The 23,506-nt window shown below is 35.4% G+C and overlaps 1 protein-coding gene across 1 annotated transcript in view; it reads right to left on the bottom strand.

The window, feature by feature from the left end:
• Window positions 1–23,506, bottom strand: part of ADAMTS19 (ADAM metallopeptidase with thrombospondin type 1 motif, 19) — a 175,405-nt gene that overhangs the window by 53,213 nt on the left and 98,686 nt on the right. Inside the window, exons 10-12 of the mRNA XM_009321242.1 lie at window positions 11,759–11,899; window positions 10,394–10,544; window positions 2,701–2,802 (exon numbers count right to left, since the gene is read on the bottom strand). Coding sequence (XP_009319517.1) covers window positions 2,701–2,802; window positions 10,394–10,544; window positions 11,759–11,899 — 394 coding nt within the window. The remainder of the gene's footprint in view (window positions 1–2,700; window positions 2,803–10,393; window positions 10,545–11,758; window positions 11,900–23,506) is intronic.

Raw genomic sequence — 23,506 nt, 5'->3', positions numbered from 1 at the left:
CTGGAATAGCCTGCTGGAAATGGTCCCCAGACCATGCTGTCCCCTTCATTTGAGCCTGGGCACTGCCTAGGAAAGCGCTTTTGGGTCCAGTCCAAACCCACTGCAGGGATCATCCTCCAGCTGAACTGTACATATGATCACAGCATGGTGTTCAGGGCTGTCCTCAGGATTTGTTTGGTTCACTATTACAGTTCCCACATACCTAGCAGGAACTGCATTGTCACTGATTATCCAGTGACAATTTCAATAGAAGGATATATTACAAGTAATAGAGAAAATGAGATTTTATTCACAACTTGTATTCAAAGACAGAATGGAAGCCTCAATAAGCTAGTGTTGAGAAAGTCAAGAGAATTTCTGGCATTTATTTAAATAATAATAATCACCTCAATAATCTTGTATGAATATATTGTTCCCCAGGACAACTGCAGTTTCTTACTCAAAAACTATCCAATCACTATTGTTATGCTCTGTAATCTATGTCCATATCTGGTATAAATCATCATAACTCTGCAGAAACTAGTACTTTATCAACTTATACCAGCTGAATATCTGTCCCATGTATTATGAAATTTCAGCAATTGCAAAGCAAAAAGGCTACAAGTAGACAATGAACACTTAATGATGTTAACATCAGTAATTTAACCCATTTCTCTTTGCTCTCTGAATTATTGGTGAATTACTGTTATCGACAGATAACGTTCATGGAGAAGTGTCATATTTTGAGCAAAACAAAGCATGTCACTAATGCAGTCAATAAAGGCCTTTGTCACTTTTAGAATACACTTCCATCACTTGCAGTGTCTGCTAAATCCTTGTCTGGTGATCTTAAACTTCACCTGCAGTTTCAAACTGGTCTTCACTGATCAATTGGTCTTAATTTTCTCTCTTAAATCATGGCATTACAATGATGGCATAATTATACCACCTTTCAAAAGTCTTCACATAGGGTGGCTCCATCATTATATTGGATTTGCAATCAGAAACTACAAATTTTGTAATGCTCTTGGATGTTTCAGACCAAAAATGCTCATATTTACTTAAAGATACTCCTTCAGATATAATAGGCAAAATGGATTTTTCTCTAGAGAGAGCATCTGCCTTATGTGGAGTCTGAGGGATGCTTATAAATCTTTGACTTAAAAAGAAAACAAGTTGGACTGGCTAAGCAAACAACATTTCCATCACTTCCTAAGATCCTAAGAGGAGCACAAGACAACAATACTCCATCTCTACAATGTAAGTAAAACAAAACAAAGCCAGTGATTTGTGTAATCTGAAGCTCAACTTGGACAGATAATAAAGTAAACGAGAAGAATAATCCCTTCTAATCCTCTGAGACGTTTCAGTGATGTCTGCTTAGTTTTTACTGCTAAACATAAATAAGGTAGCCTGGCACAAGGCTCAATGAGCCGTTCTAATTAGAATCAATACTTTGTCTTACTCTTACTAGTTATTTACTCCTTACTAGCTAAGCTCCACAATAAAGAGAACAGTGTTACCTTCCTCATTGGACTTTCCCAGGACCCATGTCACCACCATATCATAATGCACCCACAAGTATAAAGTTAGAATGAGTCCTCTAAAATGAGTTGCTATTATCGTCTTTTGCAAGTCAGACATTAAAATGCAAAACGCATTCTAATTGCGGGTGCCCAGTTCATCGTGGCAGTGGTTTCACAATGAAAAATTCTGGGTAGTCTTAATAAGAGGTGCTGCATTCTTATTCCATATACCAGTCTCAATGTAAAGAATGCGACATTGAACAAAAGGCAAATACCTGACTTTCCAGGTATTGACTTAAGACAGAATATCAACTACACACATTTATCAGAATCAAAAGATTGCAGCAAATGTCATTATTTTAGAGACACAAAAATGAATAAATCTTGTTTTTCCTTTAGCATGTAAAATGATATTATCTGAACATTTCATCGTACTCAGTTGATCGATTTGTTTACTTTTTTAGGGGGATGATAACAGTCCTGGTGAATGTAATATGATTCAAAGAGCAAATCACTCCTGTGGGATACTGCTGTCAGCACAATAAATCCCAAGATATACGCATGCTCCTGCTCTGTTATCTGTTTGAGGTTATTTATCTTCATTTACAGTTACATATAGAGATGACAGAGATTATTCAAGCAGAAAAGCTCTTGAAGGACATTTAATGTAAGTCTGACTCCAGGTGACCATTTACTTTGTCTTTGATGGCATACTTTTAATGACATTTATCACTCTCTTAGATGCACTGACACTATAAATATTTCTTTACAAAGCTTATCCTGAAAAGTTTTATCACAAATCTGTATCAATTCCTTTGATGAGACTACTTCTAAATCTTAAATCATAGCTGAGAACTTTGTATCTGTGAAAGCTTATGTTCTTTTACAGTAAGCAATGCAACAATGGCATTCCATTCATAAATAGGACACAAAACCAGAACAAATTTTAAATAAAACAGTGTAAGCATTCAAACATCTGCGGCTTTGGCTAACTTTTTTTTAAACTCAGTGTTTTTAGGAAAATGTAATTTTTTATCATATCTATATTATACAATATATAAAATACAATACATTCAACTATATATGTATGATTTTTATGATAATTGAGGTAAGCAGGAACTTAAACAAGTGCAAAGACCTATTCAGCTGTTAGGTGTTCAATATAATTTATATTGCTTTTCCACCAGAAGCATACCTTTCCAATGTCACAGTCTGTTCCATCCATTGGTGGATCCAGTTTAGTTTTGCATTCCTTCTCACTTTCCACCTTACACCACAACCCGGTGCAAATGACATGCTGAAAACCAAACACACAGATAAGCACAAAATCTATCTTATGCAAAATTACTTTCTGCATACAATTCACTAATGTTGTCATAAATTTACCAGTTCAATGGTACTGAAGTATGTTTAAAGACAGGTTAAACATGCACAAAAACCTAGGTGAGCAAACTCTGCTTAGACTTTTACTAAGCGCAAACACATGGAACAAGTCAAGCTGGTGTGTTGACAGAGAGGGGGAAGAACCCTCTAAGTCTAACCCTAGGGGTCACGGTCTTTGCATACAGCAGACCTGACAAAGCACATCGGAACAACTTCGCCCATGATGTGAAGTGGCCACTGCGCAGATGTACTCCCCCAGAGCCTGGAAGAGTTTCTGGGAATTATTTTTAAAATTAATTGGTATTTTTACTCCTTTTATTTAGTGCTTATTCATTTTATGTGAAAGGGAGAAAAATAGCACTGTCACTAGCAACAAAAACCAAGGTTTTAAAATAAGTCAATTTCTATATACAGGGACTAATGAGTCTTTGTGCAGCTACGTAGAACTATGTTCACGGGAGTTTCGCAAAAATGTGTTTGTAAGAAACTTTCAGGCTTCTCTAGGACTTCCAAATCCCCCTTGTTCATACCATCCCAATGATTGCTGCTATCTTATGCTCTTCCAATGATTCGTAATTCCTCTAGAATTCATTCATTCCTCTAGAAATATCTCAAAAAAGCAATCAAACCTGATATCCACAAAGAAGACACAAAGTAAACTGACAAATCAGGATGAAATATTTTTGCTAGGAAGAAGAAAAGGGAGATGAGAGGGGTACTAGTCAGTAGTGAATTTTAGAGATGGAAAGAAAAGCTGCTTATTCTGTCCCTCTTGAGCATCAGAACAAGACAGTTTTACCTTCTTCAAAAGAAAGTACAGCCTTGAAGTATGCTGGCTTACATCTCCCCAAATTTCCTTGGCAGCTTTCCCTATTTTCCTCTAAAAAGTCCTCCTTCTCCCATGGTTTTCAGTCAGTACTTCATTCTCCTTGCTGTCGTGTTCCCCCCTTGCCCGTAAGCTGGGTGGAAGTGAACAGAGGGCACATGGGGCTCAGCTGTGGCCTGAATGTTATTGCGTGTGCAAACTGATTGCCCCCAAATATGTATAGTACTCCCGAAGATGGGCAAGAAGGATCAGGAGAGGGAGAAAGGTTGCAGGAGGATAAAAGATAAAGATCAGCTGTTTTTTTTAAACCAGGGTTGCCAGAAGATGTACTTTTTCTGACCGAAATGATTCGTTACATTGGTAAACCCAGTAAGAGTTTTTGTGCCTTTTACACTATGCATGAAAAATGTGTGATAAATCTTACGCTACTTTGAAAAAAGTCTTATGGCACAGGAAACATAATTCAACAAAAGATTGTGTCTGAACCAAGTTCCAGTCTTGCATGTAAAAATGTCTGTGACATCAGCTTTCAAAAAAAGTCAAAGATTGTAGAGGTCTGAAGCACTGCACAGAAACAAGAGACAGGATGGCAGCAGTCAGACTCACTCCTGATTCATCCTGTAACAGTTTTGTGCTGAAGCTGAACTAACAAGACAACAGTTAGCCCATGCATATCCTAAAATATAGCTACAGAAGTCCTATCCTGTTCCTCGATAATTTTAACAAGCTTTTTTCAAATATCAAACTGTAATTTCTGTTCTTGTTCAAGGGAGAAAGAGAATTTATTCTTTTAATTTTTTTTTAAACACGCACTTTAAGTAATAACTTCAGAGCCGAGAACTAAACTTCACAAGAAAACTTTCAGGCCAGTTCTGGAAGACAATGTAGATGACACAGAGTATCAGGTGTTCCTGACAAAGTGCTTCCATACCAACCATGAAATGACAGACTATACTGTTGGAACAACGCCACAAAAATATATGCTAGTTTAATGTTCCTAATTCAAATAATTTTTTTCATATCCCTAAATCTTCATTTGTCAATGACTACATTTGAGGAAAAGCCATCCAGGTTTTCAAAAAATAAAGTCAACTTTTCCTTTAATCACATTTTAAAGTATGTTATCCTTTTTTTTCCCTAAACGCTTTGATGTTGTGCTCAATTTCAATTGCATAAGACTGCAGAATGGCTGACAACAAACCTATAGTTCCTTACCAAACCGGAAAAAATTCTTCTGAACTTAGGAAGACATGAAGTCAAATTTACAAGGATTTGGGTACCTGAACACATCAGTGCACCTGAGCTGTGTAAAGTAAATCAAGTAAATCAAATCAAGAGCCTTGACATGCTAATGTGCTTTGTATACATCTGCATGTTTCTGTAAATACTTGTATACCACCTCTTTATGAACCATGAACCTAACTTCCCAGGTAGAAACATCTTTGAGCCTTAAGTGAACTGTATTCTAAAAACACTCACTTCTCTTGACTGATTTTTAAAATAAGCATTCAATACTACTATAACATTTCATCCTAGACTTTCAGATTCCCCAAACGCAAGAAAATGGAGATATGGAATTACTAAAATTGGAGGATCACTTGCAAATTTTTTTCTGGGCTTTCCATTTCAGTCAAATCACAAATAGACTCTTTAGTTACACTTCAGATGGTACTTCTGCTGCAGAAGTAAGAGAAATGGAGATTACTGTTACAATTTAACTTTTGACATTTGGTGATTCCCCTGCCTGTGGCTGGGGAAAAAACATGATGCACAACTCGTTTTTTTCATTAGCAACCTGCAATGCTGCAGATCAGGGCTGACTGAAAACTAACAGAAACCTGGAGGCCAGTGTCAATATTACAGTCATTCCAAAATAAGAGCACAAACTTCTAAACCAGAAATTTACTCCTCTGGGGAGAACGTTTCATTCAGTCAAAATCAGGATAGCTAAGTTAACGTTCACAGGAATTTACTAGTTATCTATCATAAACACAGTTCAACAGCCATTACAGATTTTTAGACTAGCCAAGGGAAGTAAGAGTTATTGGAGATTATAAACTTATACTTGTGATATTAGGCTATTCACAATCTGTAAAATATTTCATTGTGGATACACTGTGAAACAAAATATTGCCAAGCATACACAAAGGATTTTTTTCTGAAAGAATGTGTTAATCATGAGTTTTTAACAGCAAAACTTATAAAATATAACATAAAAGTCACAATGTACTATAGAAATAGCAGAGGTCATTCCAGGTTTTGGGGGGTTGTTTTTCAATGAAAAGAGTGAAGCAGGTCTGTGTGCATCAGAGGGATGCTTTTCCAATCATATAAGCATCTGGAAAGAAGGTCCAGTTGAGAGGAAAGAACAGAGACAAAAAGAGCATTTCAGAACTGTATTTGTGCAAAGTCAAGGTTGTTTAAACTGTGGTGGTGGAGGTGAGGACAGATATTTCACCAGGGCTATAATATTTCCATGACTTCCTTTGCCTTAAAAATCACCAAGAAATATAACCAGTCTCCTACTTCTTTGCAAAGATCACAGCTGTGTTATGACAAGAATTGTTTTAGTGGAACTGACTAGATAGCATTCGCATCCTGGACTTTCATCTTAAAAGCCAACATTTAATAGTTCAACAATTATATTAAATTGTTGAGTTCTACAATCACATTTAATCATCAAAAAGTACTTCTGGGCCATGATCTCACTATCTGTTATGTGAAACAATGTTAGGGTCTAATTGATTCTTGTGTGAGACATCATGGGCATAAAAGCAAACTTGGCTCCCTTACAAGATAAGCATGGTGACATGGTATAAATCTTGTGCTCTGAGATCCACTCACACTTTTCTCAGGCTCTATAAATTTTGCTTCGGGTATGAAAAAAAAGTCTTTGAAATAAAGATGAAAAGGAAAAAATAAAGTCTGGACACCATTCATGAAAGAGGAGTGGGAGGGGCTCACTTAGGAAAATATAGGAGTAGGCCCTCAATGGTCCCTTCAGTCCTTTGCTTTAGGCATTAAATTATAAAAAGGAATTCCTGATAACAAGGGAAAATCATTGGCATCTGCAGTGTTGCTCAGAGGTCGCCATGTAATGTGACTGTAAATTATCCTAAAGTGCTGCTCAGTAATAACATTTGTAGAAAATTACATCTCAGCATAAATGCATTATTAATTGTACGACTGATATTAGTAGATTATTTTTAGATCATTAAGAAAATTATTTTCCATTCAATTGTTTTCTTAGTTGAATAGCTGTTATATATGAAACATATTTGCTTAATGTAAAAGACTGCATGGAAGTCTGGTCATCAAATTATCTTCCAGTCACAAAAAATGCTAGACTCTGACATAGTTCATAATTTATCTTTTACATAGTTACACTGAAGTGCATGAACTGTTCAGCACATAAAACGTATCCAAGAAATCCTGGGCTATAAATTGTTGGATTTACTGAAGTTTAAATGAACCTTCAAGAATTATGTTCCTCTCTCATTTCCTGGCTTGTGGACAACAACTGTAACCACAGTAAACTGCCAGTTATTGGCAGAGTAGAAGAGAGTATACAGAGATAAAAGAAAGTAGTTTGGATTTCTGGATTTCTGGAAAGTCAGTGGTTGCCAATGTATAATAAAATAATTATTTTAATAAATTAATACTGTAACTAATAAATACTGTATTCAATTTTAAAAAGTCTTCTAAATGTTGACTTCTCTAATGGCAGCCACAATAATCTGCACAATCAACACAGTGAACTTTGAATCACTGTAGTAATATGTAAAATGCAATTATTTGGTAAGTTAAATTCAACATATTTGTTATTTCCATCTAACATCCTCTTATTTCAGAAGGAGATGATAAAATTAACTACTGACTAACAGTACTTCGCAGTTAGACAATGTTGGTGTTGCACAGTCCATGTACTAGAACTCACGAAGGATTTCTGGGAAGTTTATGTAGCTTGGTTCTAGCCCAATTTGAATTGTAACATCTTTTGTTTTGTCTTTCTCTTCATCCATAGGAGAAACATATGTAACAGCAGGACAGCTTTCTTATCCTTTGTGCTGTGCTCTATCCATTGCTCTGAGTTTCCTCTTCACCACAGAAATCTTACTTAATTGGACTAGGATACTGTAAACTTCCCTAACAGAAGAGCTAAATTTAAGACCCACAGCAAGGAACAAAAGAAGGAGATCTGAATATAGTGCCTAAGCTTGCTGTAACTCACTCTAAAGCCTAAGGATCAAATTTCTTGGATTTTTTTTGTTGGGGGGAAGGTAGGAGTGTAAATTTTGCTTCCAGTCAAAAGAACGCAGAGGAAAACCAACAAGGTGACTTTACGGAGGTTGGCAGTGGATCGAGCTTTGGAGAACTTCTCTTGTGCCTCAATGCCCTCACCAGATTTTCTCAGTTCTGTCCTTAGTGTCTTTTATTCATTTTTATGTAATTTCTAATAGGTCCAAAGCTCTTAAAGATGCATTACAATAATTTTGTTGTTCAGTATTTGCTTGTATGATTTCCATTCAGGGTTACCAGTTTTGCAGAGGATTTTGGTGAAACTGCAGAAGGTTCTTCCCCTTGCCCTCTTCTCAGAAACTGTTATCGAGTTCTCTTTTTTTTACTGTTAAGACCATAAAGTTATCAAGGAACAGACTTCGTTTACAAAGAAGACTGAAAATTAAATTTCAGTTTGTCAGAAAAAAAGAGTAGTTGAGAAGACGACTGGCCTTTTGTATTGTCTTGCATCATTAACTAGGTTCTTTCTTCAAAGTATGGCCGCATGTCTTTGGATTTAAGTTACAATGGTATCTTAATACTAATATTTAACAGGAATTTTCCTGAACTAACCATTTTGATATAAAGTAATGATCCAGTAAGAGGAAAAAAAAGAAGGATGGTACAAGTGATTTAGCTGAAATGTGTCCTCTTACATAAAAAATGCCAGAAGAGGAGAAAATTATTGAAGATTATTAGAAATGGACAATTAGGTACCAGCATATAGAGCCTAAGTACTCTCTGTGCAAACAGCTGAACACTACCAGGGTGGCATTAACTGAATTTAACTTCCTAACATTTCTAAAATAATAATGAAAACCAAAGAAACCTTGGAGTCAGGACCCCGAGAGAAGAATATTCACTGCATCTGTGACTGGAACACAACAGGCATGGGACCACTTGGCTATCGGAATTTAAAAGCCTGAATTAGAACTAAACACAAGGGTATTAATGGTGTGGAAGTGCCCAGAGAAATGAAAAGCATATAAAGGTATTATGCAACAGCATGTATCCAGGTTTGACTATCTCTTCAGTTACTTCTGAAATTCTTTTACCCTGTAAAGAAGACTTAGAAGAAATAACGGGCTAACACTGTACCATTTTCTTGTTCAAAATAGGTTTCTAGAGAATGAGAAACCAAAATCACATCTTTTAATTGAAAACAAAGTACTAAAAACCAAGAAACAGATTGCAATTCATGAAAAAAGCACTTGTAAATAATTAAGAACATTTGTAGAATCGTTACGACTCTCAGAGTGAAAATGTTTTCAATAAGACAGTTAAAATAATAACCAGTAACCTACAGCTCCTTTTTTTTAAGCTATGCCACTCTCAGCATGTGGTAGTCATACATGTATTGCAATGTTTCCTTTGAGAATCTTTAGGATAAAGATTACTCTCATTGAAACTCGCTAAAGAAAGAGTACTATGTCCAAGCTGAAAAGATGAAGAGAACTGAAAAACTAAAGGAGTAAGGAATTACGCTTTCATATTAAATAATCCTGACCTTTCCAGGCTACCTGTCTGCTCTGACCCTTATGAAATTCTATTTCACAGTTCCTCCTAGCCCCCATTCTATCAACCCATACTCCATGCTCTTTATACATTTGTAGTATCATCTACCCATCTTATCTTGGTTACCTTCTGAAGGGCATCCAACACGTTCAGTACCTGTCCTGTTGACATTAAAGGACGATTTTTCTCTGTTAAAACGGTTCTTAGAATGCTTCTTCAATCAGATGTCTACTAGTATTAGGCCACAAAATTATTAAGACCTCTTCAATTTTGTTAATCTGTCTTTTCAAGATTAATGTACAGTGACACTGTTTAATGCAATCGCATGAAGCAATGTCAGCAAACTCACTTAAGTACCGGAACTCCTACTGCCATGGCACTGCACAGCTCTGCCAGCGCTCACAGGGGACCTGGCTAGGCGGCAGGGTATATTCAGTAGTACAGCGAGCCCACCTAACACCACAATTCTCCCTCGTAGCATGCACAGGCACAGCATACTCTACTGAAGGTCAGATATGGAGGTTCAATACCCAAAACATAATGAAACGGAACCTACACGCGAAATCTGGTCCCAGTGGAATAAATTGCAAATATTCCATCCGCTGCAACGAGGTGACTTCACACTATGACATTTTCTGTTTCTAAAGTACAACGAACATATCAGTGGTATGCTATGATACAACACGATTCAGGATGTTTGGAGATCCAAAGCAAGCCTTACAAGATAAAAAAATGAAAATGTTCGTATTAACTTCAGAAAGCGAAGTGTAAACTTCTCGTTTCAAAGATGCTATGTTCTCTTTCTCTCAAGCATATGCACAAAAATCTCCCTCACAGAAAAATGAGTTGGTAGGTGTTATCTTCTGAAGTATATACCCATCCTTACCTGCATTTCTTGGCAAAAGGAAGCAGCTGGTCCAAAAAGAATCTGACACTGTTCATCTGCAGTGTACGTCATTCCTGGGAGCTTGGAGGGAATAATCACAGAATTGAGGCTCTGAGGATTCGTCTGTAGCAGACAGTTACTGGCCTTTGACCTGGCAATACGCAGAGATTCATAGGCTGAGCAATCTTAAAGAGTCTGATTGTCATGCCCACTTAAACATGCATTTGACATTAGAAAAATGTTGACTCTTAAGACTTTTTTATTCGTCAGCATTGGGCTGTCATCCCAAGAAATGACTCTGTATAAATTAATACGGCTTATTTGATATATGTTAACGGTGTGTTCTGACGTTGCACATTTGCAGAAAGACAATATAATTTATCAGCTATAATAGGAATTTCAGGAAAGCACTGGACAAAATTTTAGTGTAAAATTTACTTAACAGATTAAGGTTTGGATAGAGGTTTAAACAATTATAAAAAAGCAGACAATTTATAATGCATAGGCAGTTGTGTAGCTTAGTTTTCACATCTAGCAGGACCTCAAATTAATCACTTCAGGTTATATATATACACACATTTAAAAACACATATATATCTGAGCTGGTAGCCAGAATTTTTTTTCTCAAAAACTGAAGAAAAAATGTTTGAAAATACTTAAACCTGTTAAAGCACCAAGTCATGGTTTTGATTTCTATCTAGATTCAGTACAAATGTGTCAGACTGACACATCTAACTTATACTAACTATTCCAGTGTCATAAAGCAGACCTTTTGAGGACTGCTTAACTGTTGCAAGTAAATTCTCAACAGTTATATTTATAAACTTAATACAGAAACAGAGCTTTAGGGAACAGATCCTATTTAAGAGATATAGAGTGGAACTAAATGTTTTAATTTGGTTTCTAGGTATACTATTCTCTATTAAGTATCTCACAGTAAATTTCTATTTAAAAAATTAACAATGTAATATACTGCATGGTTTGATATTGAATGGCACAACATAGATCAGAGAATCTACATAATGTTCATAGGTCATTAACTGTCCAACATTCTTCAATACATAGCATATTAATATATTTTAAACATATGTACATATATACAAAACATATATAAAAATATGTAAGTATAATCATATACATGAACACATGAATATATAAAAATACAAATAATTGCTGAAAACAGATTTTAATAGATTTGTCAAATATTATACAGTTCATGATGATTTAAATTATTTTGATGGATTATGCAAACACAAATCTCCCACAGAAGTGGTAAAAAATATTGAAAACTTGTTATTTCAGGATATTTATTGCAACTATTTGTAAATGACATACAGTAAGAATTCTTTTTCTTGAATGATATACCTGAGAAATCTTTCCAGATCTTCCCTGCTGCACCGAGACCATGAAACATCCCCAAGATTCTGTCCTTTAATCCACTCCCCAGACATGATATGGAGACCATCTGCACAGGATGGGTGGTCATTGTCGTGGTTTATCCCCATGCTGAATTTTGCAGTTATTAAAAATAAACCAAAGCACAACAAAATAACAAGTTGTTTTCAAAATGTTTATAATTAAAACTTTTGCAAGAGGTTACGAAAAACTCATGTATATTGCATGTAGGAAATCTCTTTTGATTTTTTTTCATGATAGCTTTCACAGCAGTACATGGAACCGTGTGTGGAGGACAATTCTACACTGAATGGTGAAAGTGAAGCCTCATTCATTTGATGAGAAATATTACATTCTAGTAAGCTGTTCAATATCTACTCTGGACAACTTTTTGAATGTTCAGAACTGCACAACTACTGCATGTTTAATGAACTGTACTTCTCTCGCTAATGGGCAATAAAAATAATGGAAATTTACTTTTTGAGATCAGTGAATTGTTCGATATCTTGGCAGTGATTCTATCTAAATTCCATATGAAACTGGTTTGTTGAAATTTTATGGAATAGTAAAATGCTTACTAGTTTAATGCATAATTATTGTATCTAAAGAAAAATCACCTAAATGTGTTTTCAATGTCTACTGTCAGAAATAACTCTGATGAAGCAATTCAATGGATTTTGATTTTAAAGACTCAGCATCCGTATGCATCCCAGTGAGTTCCCACACAGGGCACCGCAATGAAAAATTCTACTAAAAATCTGCTTGAAGGTGCTACTTTAACTGAAGATTCACTGTCACTCTCATTCACAACAGTAAACAGAGAGGAAGCAGACAGACTTAAATAAAAACAAAGTTTTCAAAATTAGCTAAAGTGGATACATGCTTGATCGGCATTAAGAGAAATAAATGAAATACTCCCAGCTGTTTTTGAAGATTTGTAAATGAGTATGGGACTACTCTCCAGAGCACTGGATTCAAAGTGGTGCTCGGGTTTTGCAGCCCTAGTCTGCCCTGCAGAAAAGCAAAACTTTAGAGTGAATAAAGCTTTCCACCTTGTACTGATTCCTTCAGCCAAAGAGCAGCCAAATCGCTTAGAGACTGCAAAGATGGGAGAAGTTTGCCGCTTCTGTAGAAGAATGAAAGTACATCATGCTTCTCCATATTTCACCACACTGCAGTGCCAAAGGGCAAAAAAGGCCTGCCACCCATCACTGAAAACACCAGCTCACTTTTCTTCACTCTATCCCAAAACCCTCTCATGACTAGATCAAATTTTATATCATTTTGCAGGCTGCATTACCTTGTGTTCACTAATGAAATGAATTTAAATGCCATGTAAGGCTTTATCTTGCCTATCAGAGTGCTCAGTCTCTCACAGTGATGTGTACACCCCACATTCTAGAGCACTGGAACAGCTCCCTCTGCATGAATCGGATAATTTTGTTAGTTGTAAACAGTGTAACTAAGGTAAACAAATCTGTCTGACTCTCATCTTAGCTTCTGTCTTTTCCTGAACTGCCTGAATGGGACAAAACAACTACATGAAACTGCCTTTGCACTTTCCTTACATTATTCTTACGTGCCTTACATGCAGAATTTGAGATGTCCTTATCTCCAGAGTTCTATCCGTAAGAACTACAGAAGAAGACACAGAAAATCTAATGACACCTTACTTTGCTGACTGCACAAGAAATAGATTTTGCTTACAGCTCTTCAAGTTATATACTTCCTTACTGCAAAAGTACTCATTTATCAGTATCATATATATACTATAATTTGAAATAAAGCATTTACAACATACAAGTACACAAAATCTTGTTGATATAATTTATTATAGAATTGATGGCGCCCATTTATGCAGAGTGGGAATTAACACATTTATATGTTATTTAAAACATTTTTTCAAATTAAAAATTTAAAAAAAATTAAAAAATGTTTTCTGATTACTATTATTTCCCATCCACTCTGAGGAGCAATTCTTGAAATCAGACTTTGTCACACACTAGTCTGTAAAATCATCCAGAAAAACATGTGCTGAGCCGAACCAAGATCTTCGCTGTTTCAAAAAACAATTCCACTAGCCACCATTACAGACGAACATCAGTTTAACCCTTTTTTCCAACCTACTACCACAGAAGCGTTCTGTATAGTCTATGAGTACATAAATTCTGAGGACAACATTGTCTTTTAAGGTAAGAAGTGGTAAAAACTGTTGTGCTTATAACAACTGTGTGTATCAGCAACATTAAGCATTAATAAAAAAATCTAATTCCAACCGTCTTCCATTACGTCAGCTGCTATACTTTTGTAACACTTCTCCTATTCTGCTTTGACATTCAAATGTAGTTCAAAGCATCTGCACTAATCCAATAGGATTCATTCCTCAATACGCTTCCGCCTCCACATGAAGTACACGTAACAAAATACCCAGCAAGTAGTGAAGACCAGTATCGAAGCCTTTGACTACCAGAATGAATAGCTACTTCAAAAGGGAAGTACAGGTCATTATGTTAACATCAACTAATTAAATCGCAAGACAATATGTGAGGAATATGCTTAAGTAGCAACAGAACCCGCTCTTAAACATTCTCAGAAATCTTTTCCTCAATACGTACTGTTGGTCTCTTCTACAGCATGGTAACGACTGCATACTGTATCTGACCTAGTATCAATTACAAGACCACGTAAAAGTAGATACGCAGTAGTATTGACTTCTGATTTCTTTCACCACATCACATTATGTGTAGTGAAAGAAAGAAGCTGAACAGTCATTGCTACCTTCCTATCCCGCAAGAGAGTAAGTAATGTAAGCATGTATACCTACTTTTTAATTTACAATCAGGGATATAACAATATTCAATGCTCACACTGGTGGTCATGGTATTTTCTAGCTTTCCTTGCTGTACTGTCTACATGACAGAGACAACTACATCCTTTCACTAAAACAAAGGCATTGCAGAAACTGTGTCTGTGTAAGGTGCTGTTCTGTGCTCTTCCTATAGAATTTATTATGCTAGCACTGGGCACGTTGCCCCATCTGTCCATGAGCTTCTCTCTCCCACAGCTGTGATCATTCAACCTCATGCAAGAGCAAAGCAACACCATGTGCATGTGGGAGGAAGACAAGGGAGTCTGGGGTAAGAGGATAACTTTATAACAGTCTGAAAAAATATAATTAGCAAAGAAGACAGTGCTAGACAGTGCTAACAAGTAGTAGATCATTTCTACATGGAAATAAATAAAATTCTGTTTTAAGAACAGAAGCATTATTTTTTCACTGATATATAAAAATGCTCCACCCATTCTGGTTAAAGACTATATATAGCAGATATAATATGAAAGTAGGAAGCATTCTATGGAATGCATTCCCTAACTAAAATATTAGCAATATTTCAACTCACACTATGCAACAAAATATATTTTAATAATCTCAGTTTAAAAGTATTTTGACAAAGAGCCTTGGTCAAATCAACTCCACTAACATTTTACATGGTTGTCAAGTCAACTGCAAAAATATTTTTATCTAATAAAACCTCTAAGACTTGTTTAAAAAACACTGCCAGATTTTTTTTTTTTGTGATATCATGCAGAAAGTTGGAACAATCTCTGCTAAGTTTTGAAGATGATCCCCGATGATGTTTAATGTGCAGTAGGAATAGTACAAAGAAAAATCCTTAATTTCTCTGTGCTTAGAAGTCAGAATTAACAACTCAGGCCACCAAAAGTAGGAGACAAATATTAGTTCCATTTTTCAGTTAAAAAGTAATTATTTTACAATTCACTACTGCTGCAATTATACGCGTACAGCTCGATTCAAGATAGACAACAGCATCTCTCCTGCCATCAAGGGAATGGGTTATATTCTTGCAGGCACAAAATGCATTCCAGTGTCAACCCACATACCGAAAAAGTCCCAAGTACCACACTTTGATTTGAGTTGATTATAGCCAAGTATTAAGAAATAAAAGCTGTTTTAAGTCTCAACAAAGGGTCCTCAGTCATTATGCTATATTTAAATAAGTTAAATAAGGCTATGCACATATCTTCTGGAAAGAATTAGGTCTGCATTGTAGAGTGCTATTTTATATTTCTTCTAACTACAGGACTCCAAAATTCTCCTACATGTGCTACATTCATGGCATCATGAATTTGCTCAGTGACCCCACACTCTTCCAGGTGGAAAGCTTTTTATTATTTATTCATTATTTTCATTGTGCTTTGTAAATGGCAGATGATGACCTGGTTATCACCATCACGTTCTACTTAAATGCATGGTAGTGCCGCTGAACAAGAAAGATGCTATTAAACTAGAAACAGGCAATGCAGGCACAAAGGCTAAGTAGTACCAAAAACTTAACGGAGGAGCAAATTAATTGGGTGAGTTTGGATAGAAGTAGAGAATTACTTTAGGTCTATCTGTAAATAAAAAAAAAGCTAGAATTAAAAAGTTTAAAGAGAACTACTACTGTTCAGAGTTTTACAGTCACTAACAGTGAGACAGGTTAGGAAATAAAGAGATGGATTAGGAAAACCACAAGAGCAAGTACCCAAGGAACCAGGGGTAGGCTGTTGAACATTCAGCATAATAAATAGATTCCCAAATCCTAAAAGATAACAGTTCAGCCCAAGAGATATAAGCAGCAGAGGAATGATGAGTGCAAACTGCGAGTCCAGGATAATAGTACTAGTTTAAGCTCATGACAGAATGAAAATTACTGAAAAAAACTTTCCCTTTGTGAAGGAGATAGTAAACCTCTGAATGCTGCTGCCAGTTTATACCTGTGATGTGTGGTGGGAACAGGGTGCCATCTGATTTCTTTCAAAATTCATATTTTTATAAATGATTGCTACATAGCATTTGTAAATTTACTGAAATTATTATCCTACAGATAATTATCCCATAGATTTTTTTTCCATTCTAGCAAATAAATCACAAACATATAATTGATTCTATTACTTTAAAAAATAAAAATAAGAATTAATTAAAAATTATTATTAATTACAAAGTGTTATCCTCCCTATTATTTCTACTGTTCTCCTTTTTGTCATCATTATGTGCAATACTACGTTAGAAGGATCAAAACTTCTTAAACTATGGACTTGGAAACGACAAGGTTTAAAAGGTTATATGGCATTTAATAGTACAATGATTGTCCCAACAATTTGTCTATTCTGAAATTTTGCATATCACAGTATCACAAGGGTGTATTTGATAAGTGAAAATAACACCACTCATTTGACTATCAGTCACACACAGGGAGACAGAAACTGCACTACTTTTGTTAGTACTTGTGTTGCACTTTTTCAACAAAAAAAGTTTTAACATACTGCTATATTTATAGAGAAAATTATGTAAACAAACAGACTAGTAGCAGGTTTCTATAAGCTATTTTATAGAATTAATGCAAAAAATATGTATTACTATATGTTGTTTTGGTTTTTTTAAAATCCCAGTTAGTGAAATAATGTCTTGTATGATTTTTTAATAAGTGTTTTAAAACATATGAGGGCTTCACAGATCATTGCATAAATGGGATAAGACGTGGTTCTACTTGTAAATGAATTATTTAGCCTAAAGTGAATTGAAAGGCAAGTAACCCAGCTACAGAAAAACTATGATGGTAAAAGGTAGAAGATGATTTCTTTCGGCAAAACTTTGTCTTCAAAGGAAGAATCTACTGGACTAGGAAACCTCAATCTTCTTGTTAATAATTCGATGATAAAAAGAAAAAATCAAACGAAATATGTTTACGCAATGAATATTTCTCTCTTGTGAATCATTGCTCATTCTCTAGGATGTTGGCAACTCAGATTACAATTTCAATCTTAAAACAATTGGGTAAAAAATACAAAATGTATACTAATATACAGACATTAACATACACTGCATGCTACTCTCCACCTGAGTTTGTAACTTTTGCTAAACAACTGCTTTCTTCTCTATCACCCCAACACTTTTACCACCATGCTTCCAGAAGCTGGATCCAGACATAGCACCATGTCATGGTCCTTTGACTTAAGTATATAAGTAATTTAAAGCTTTGATGTGACAGATGAATTTAGCATCATAACATGAAGACACACATCGCCCCTTGCTGAAGTTTCTTACAGAGAGGATACAATACAGGAAAAGTCTATGCACTTCTGGCATATACGATACCCATGCCACACCCTGCAAACTGCAGTATTTCAAGATAAACAATTATGTCTATGTTTATGACTTTAATCTTATGCTGAGGAAGAACATTGACATGTAACATTTCTTCAAATTGAAGAAAATATGTAACCAGGAAAAAGACTTCAAGCTATTATGTACTCAGTGAACAGATTAAAAAAAAAATTGTTTCCTTATTAACAAAAACTGTTGACACTATTATGATCTTTTGCCAACGTTTCCACAGCTATTTTAAATGTATCAGACTATCAATTAAGCCTATGCATCCTGTAGGCTGTTGTTCAGTTACTAACTGTTCAGTTTACAAATGCTATTATAAGGAAAATTAATTATAAATCCATCCTGGAACATTATAGTCTGGCAGAAATGAAAGCCTTGATACCTCGCTAGAGAAAGAGTTTACTAATCTTCTAAATTTCAAATATAAAATTACCATATCTTTTTAATTTACTAAAAATGCTGATACAGTGCTACTTCACTGTCTCAGTGCTTCATTTCTTCCTGAGCTGTCTAGCTACCAGCAAAAGGCTAGTGAGGCTTGATTTCTGCTAGGCATTGTTGTGATGTGTTTCCATAAAATAAGATCTTTCTTGAACCTCTGTCTGTTCTTAGGATTGGACTAAGCTATTTTTTTTCATGGTTTTCAATCACCACACAAATTTTGAGAGTAAATTGAAATGCAAAGTATGTAATAAACTGCATCCTTTTCTGTCACCTCTAATTGCAAGCGTATTTTGTTGGACAATTTCCAGACCACTGGGAAGTTTGGTATGATATATCCATCTGCCCAATAAGATCCTAAGCTGATTTAAATCAGCATAACTTCATGACTGTGGAACACAGATGCCTACTTTCATATGCGTGCAGGAAGACCAGAGACTATCGATTGTTAAAGAACTTACCTACTAAAGCATGAAACTGAATGACAGAATCTAAAGTGATCTTAAGGACCTTGTGACTGCTTTTTTTGGACAATGCTGTTTTTTGCCATTACTTTCTATTTACTGTCATTGGAGGGGTATTAAATGTCCTGCTTGAATGGCTGAACATCTAATAGATCCTTTGAACTTCATTAAAATAAGTTAAAAAAAAAGACATTTAAAAAAAGGCTTTAAAGATTAGCCAGTGCACTGTGGGTTTTTTATTGCAACAGTTTTGAACAGTTATGGATTCTTTTCCTAATCTAACAGAAAAAAAGGGAGCATTTGTGACGAAACTACTGGGGTGATACTTGTATAAATCATGTTTGAAATAAACAATATGTAATGCTGAAATGCAATACAAAGTGAAAACCCCCTATTACCTTTTATCAAAACAATAAACTCGGTAACAAAGAAAAGGGGAAGCATTGTATCTTTCTTGTTAAGAGTAAATTTAATAAAACTAGTTTCTTATTAAAAAAGTACTATGCTTTATAGATAAAATTTCCTGTAAAGTGAACTTTTTTGAACAAACAGGACCGAAAATGTTACCACAGATAGTAAAACAATACCAAAAATAATATAAAAGTATGTCCACGTTTTATGCAGCTATCCACAAACTGCAGAGAAGTATAGCCATTTCTCTGTAAATCTGTCAATGACACGAATACGTGTATGGGAAAGATAATTTCTTAGAGCTTGTTGTGCATGTATTTTTAAAATCATTATAAAGCTCAATTTTGCAAACTGCAGCTGTGCTTTTCAAATTGTATTGCTCAAAGTTAGGTTCCCGTGTCCACACTTCAGTTGACAGTCAACAATACCTTTATTTTGAACAAAAAACTCAGTAATTATGAAAATCAGTCAAAACAGTTAAAGTTCAACAACTCTGACAGTCAGGCTGCTTCTGTATCCAACTACCTGAATCTATGGATGGATGTTTATCTACAGATAGATTAATATCTGTAACTACGTATCTAAACTTGGACTGAGAAACTCAGCTTTGGACTGTTAGACAAAAAGGACAGAAAAATTAAGGAAAGAAGCAATGAGGGGAAAATGAGAGCATCTGTGCAGCTGGGAGGAGGCCACAATGACAGGCACTTCCCCTGAACATTCTAGCCACTGCCCCTGTAGCCCATGGGATCAGGGATTTAGGGAGAGAGAAGGCAGCAAGTAGATTATTTGGGAACAGGTTACTGGCACGGTCCCCAGTTCTGCAGCAGCTTCTTTCTTACTCAGTAGCCACTGCCATGGGAACACCTGACACCGTAGGACCCCAAGATAACCTGAGTCAGGATGCTGGGAAACAAGAGCTCTAAGAGAAAGGGACCCCAGAGTGATATTATGGCCATTACTGAACAAAGGCTTAGCTTAATTATCAGTAGATGGAGTAACTATCCTAATATGTCAGCTCAATATACCCTTGGTTAAATAATCTACACTTTGCAAACATTTTTTAAGTCAATAATTTATCAACAAATCAGAGTTGGCTAAATATATGACATCATGGTATCTCTCTTACACAGATCTACTTTAAGAGAAATGCTATGCACAGCATATAAAAGACAGGTATATTTTGAGATTCGTCTATACTTCCTAGAAATTCATTCACTTATTGTTTATGCTTATAACTAGGATGGGTTTTTCTCCCATTTGTATGTTCCAGTGCTTTGAATGATAGGGCTCAAAAATTTTGCTAGCCTGTCTCCTTCATGCTAGTACACAAATTATACAAACAATGACAAAAACCACCCAAAATTTTAAGAGGATGTATTTGAATTAGAAGGCATATGTCTTTCTGTATGGGAATTACAGACAGAAATAGAGGAACAGCTTCACATCAAGGAAAGGGGAGATAGAAAAGCATAACTTGAAATAAGAAGGTCCTGACCAACAGTAAAGTTTGTATTTTAAAGCCAAAATAAAGAAAAAGCCTTCTTGGGTGCCAAGAAATGAATTTCTCAGCCTTCTAGATCAACAAATTTAGAAATCCTATTGGTTCTTAACTTACTAATTACAAAGAAATAATTTATAAGTCAGTGTTAGTGAAAAAAATCCAAAAAAATGAAAGCAGAGGCTTAAAAATTCTAATGTTTTAGAAGAGATGGCCTGAAGCTGGAAAAAAAGAATCATTGAAATAAAATAAATCGTAGTCACGTTGAACCTAGTAGTTTCATATTTTTACCCTTTCACTTGAATCAGAAGCCTGAGTAAGGGATTTCAGGACAAACTTGGGAAACATAGTCTACTAATGAAGGCAGTTGCAAAGGAACTGTACTGGTGCTGAAACATTTCTGCAATTGAGGAACCTCAAAAGACCACCTCCTACAGCATGGGTTCCTTAGTACTTTCATCAGTTTTTGTTTCAAAACTATTCTTCAACTTACCACACCTGCATTTATTTTGTAGGAAACAGGTTTTCAACTTCCACAATTGCTTACCTCATAATTTCATACTGTGATCCATTGTCCTGCGATCCTACACTATTTCATTTATGGTTCATTTCTTAATCAACTAAAATGTTCTGAGCATTCAGAAAAAATCATTTGGCTGCCTACTCAGAGCAGAAAATTGCACTACAGATAGAAAGTATTTTTCTTCCTTTGTGATAAAACAGCATTAAAGTATCACTTCTTTACTTTCTAATTTATTCTTAAAAAAAATACTTATCCCACATTCTGGAATATAAAATAAATGTAATTAAATAATTATCCAAAAAAGAACAGTACAATCTGTTGCATGGCTAGAAGTCAACTATCACATGTAAGAAGAGAAGGGTCCTATGGAAGCAGGTAATTTCAGTACTGTGATTCAAATCATGGATTATTCATCTAAATTCTGTTTTCAGGAATGAAAAGTGTATGCTATTAAGACAGACACTGACAATTACAGTCCTAATACAGATATGTTTCTTTATTTGGAGAACAAAAGAAAGCTATGCTTATCATGAGTTAGTAGGAATTACAAACTGCCTTTGTAGTCTGTCCCAGAAAAGGGGAAGGCACATGGAAAGGGAGGGAGTCTTTCATCATTCATAAGAAAGGCTGCTGTCACTGACCAAGTAGACAGAGAGTTTTCTTCTATTTTTTTCCAAATTAATGCCCAAAACCCTCTCCTGGTGAAGCTAACCTTTTGGAAAGTTGCTGGACTAACAGGTAGGAGACTCAAAATTCTTTATATACCCCCCAGATAGGTATTTTGGAAAGAGAAAAACAGTGCCACTATCCTGTAAAACCTCTCTACGCTTCTTTCTCAAGATAGAAAAGTCATTAATATGTGAACAGTGGGTGGTCTGTATGCATATCCACCCAGGTATCAAGTAAGGCTTCATTCTTTCTCTCACAGCTGAACGACAAGGGATCAAAATAAATGGTAAAGAAATACTTTGACTTAACATCTGAGACAAAATGCCACGTGTCAAATGCCTTAATTTAGTGATCCTTACTAATACGAATCCTACTGTGCAACAGTTTTATCAGTGGAAGTGACCACTACTGCTCCTGAAGTTTCTCATTATACTTGTGATTAGATGATTTTCAAGACATAAGGAGGTCTTCTATCAGATCTAATTAATACCTTTGCTTTCTATGTGCTAATCTTGTTCCTTGTTAAACAGAAATTCAATTGTAAAATCCTGCTTTAACCTTATAAATAACAAGATAGCTCTTTTTTCAGTTACTTTAATGAGATTCCCTACTCCACATTAGTAACTCATTCACAAAGATTGTTAGACAGTTGCTTTTATTATTCTTGTTGATTTTATTGTGTTCTGTTATAATATTTTGGACTGTGATAACAAAAATGCATGGAGTAACTGATGCTCCGTTAGCATTTCCTAATCTCCCATTTAAAACTCTCTTCAAGTTCCACTGCATTTCATACAATTGTTTAATATTGTCACAAAAAATGTATGTTGTTTGCTTATGAGTTATTAAGTAGGTGATAAAAAAATTCCACAGACTTCCTGTTTGGAACTACAAAATACCTGGTAGAATATCCTGAATTTTAAAATTAGGTACGTTTCATATTTCACAAAACACTTACCAGAAAAAGAATGTGGATGCGTATAAAACTGATTCTCAGAAATTCCACCAGTATCTCTTTCAACTATTTAAAACAACTTTTAAAATACACTTAGAGCACATAATAATTGTTAATTAATGTATTTCCCAATACTGCAGTTTACATCTATCCTTTATTTCTCCATACTTAAGAAGGAGTCATATCCCACAGACAGCGATCATGTAAGTAAAATGAGGATATAAGTGTTACTTGATAACCGAAATAATAGCATTCTCTCTCTTCTTCTCTCTTTGAATCTCTTGAGGTCCTTTTCAATGGGACCTTCATTCAAATGTTTGTCTTCAAATATTTTTATATTGTCTCTCCACAAATAGTCAACTACTTCTAGTGTGCTTCTTTGCAATTGCCAGGGCTAGGCGGGCAGACAGTGACAGTCATGCAGAGAAAACAAATGTCTCTGAAATATCACCTTACTCTCTTTGGTGTACTCTCTATTTCAGACTACAACAGTTAAGGACTCTGGCTCCATAATGAAGCAGGGATCAAGCTGAATACCTCTGCATGTTTTGCAGTGGAGGCTGCCCCCTTTTTTTTTTT

Source organism: Pygoscelis adeliae, unplaced genomic scaffold, assembly GCF_000699105.1.
Source record: "Pygoscelis adeliae isolate BGI_AS28 unplaced genomic scaffold, ASM69910v1 Scaffold73, whole genome shotgun sequence".
Lineage (NCBI taxonomy): Eukaryota > Metazoa > Chordata > Aves > Sphenisciformes > Spheniscidae > Pygoscelis > Pygoscelis adeliae.
This window is presented reverse-complemented; position numbering and strand designations above follow the sequence as displayed.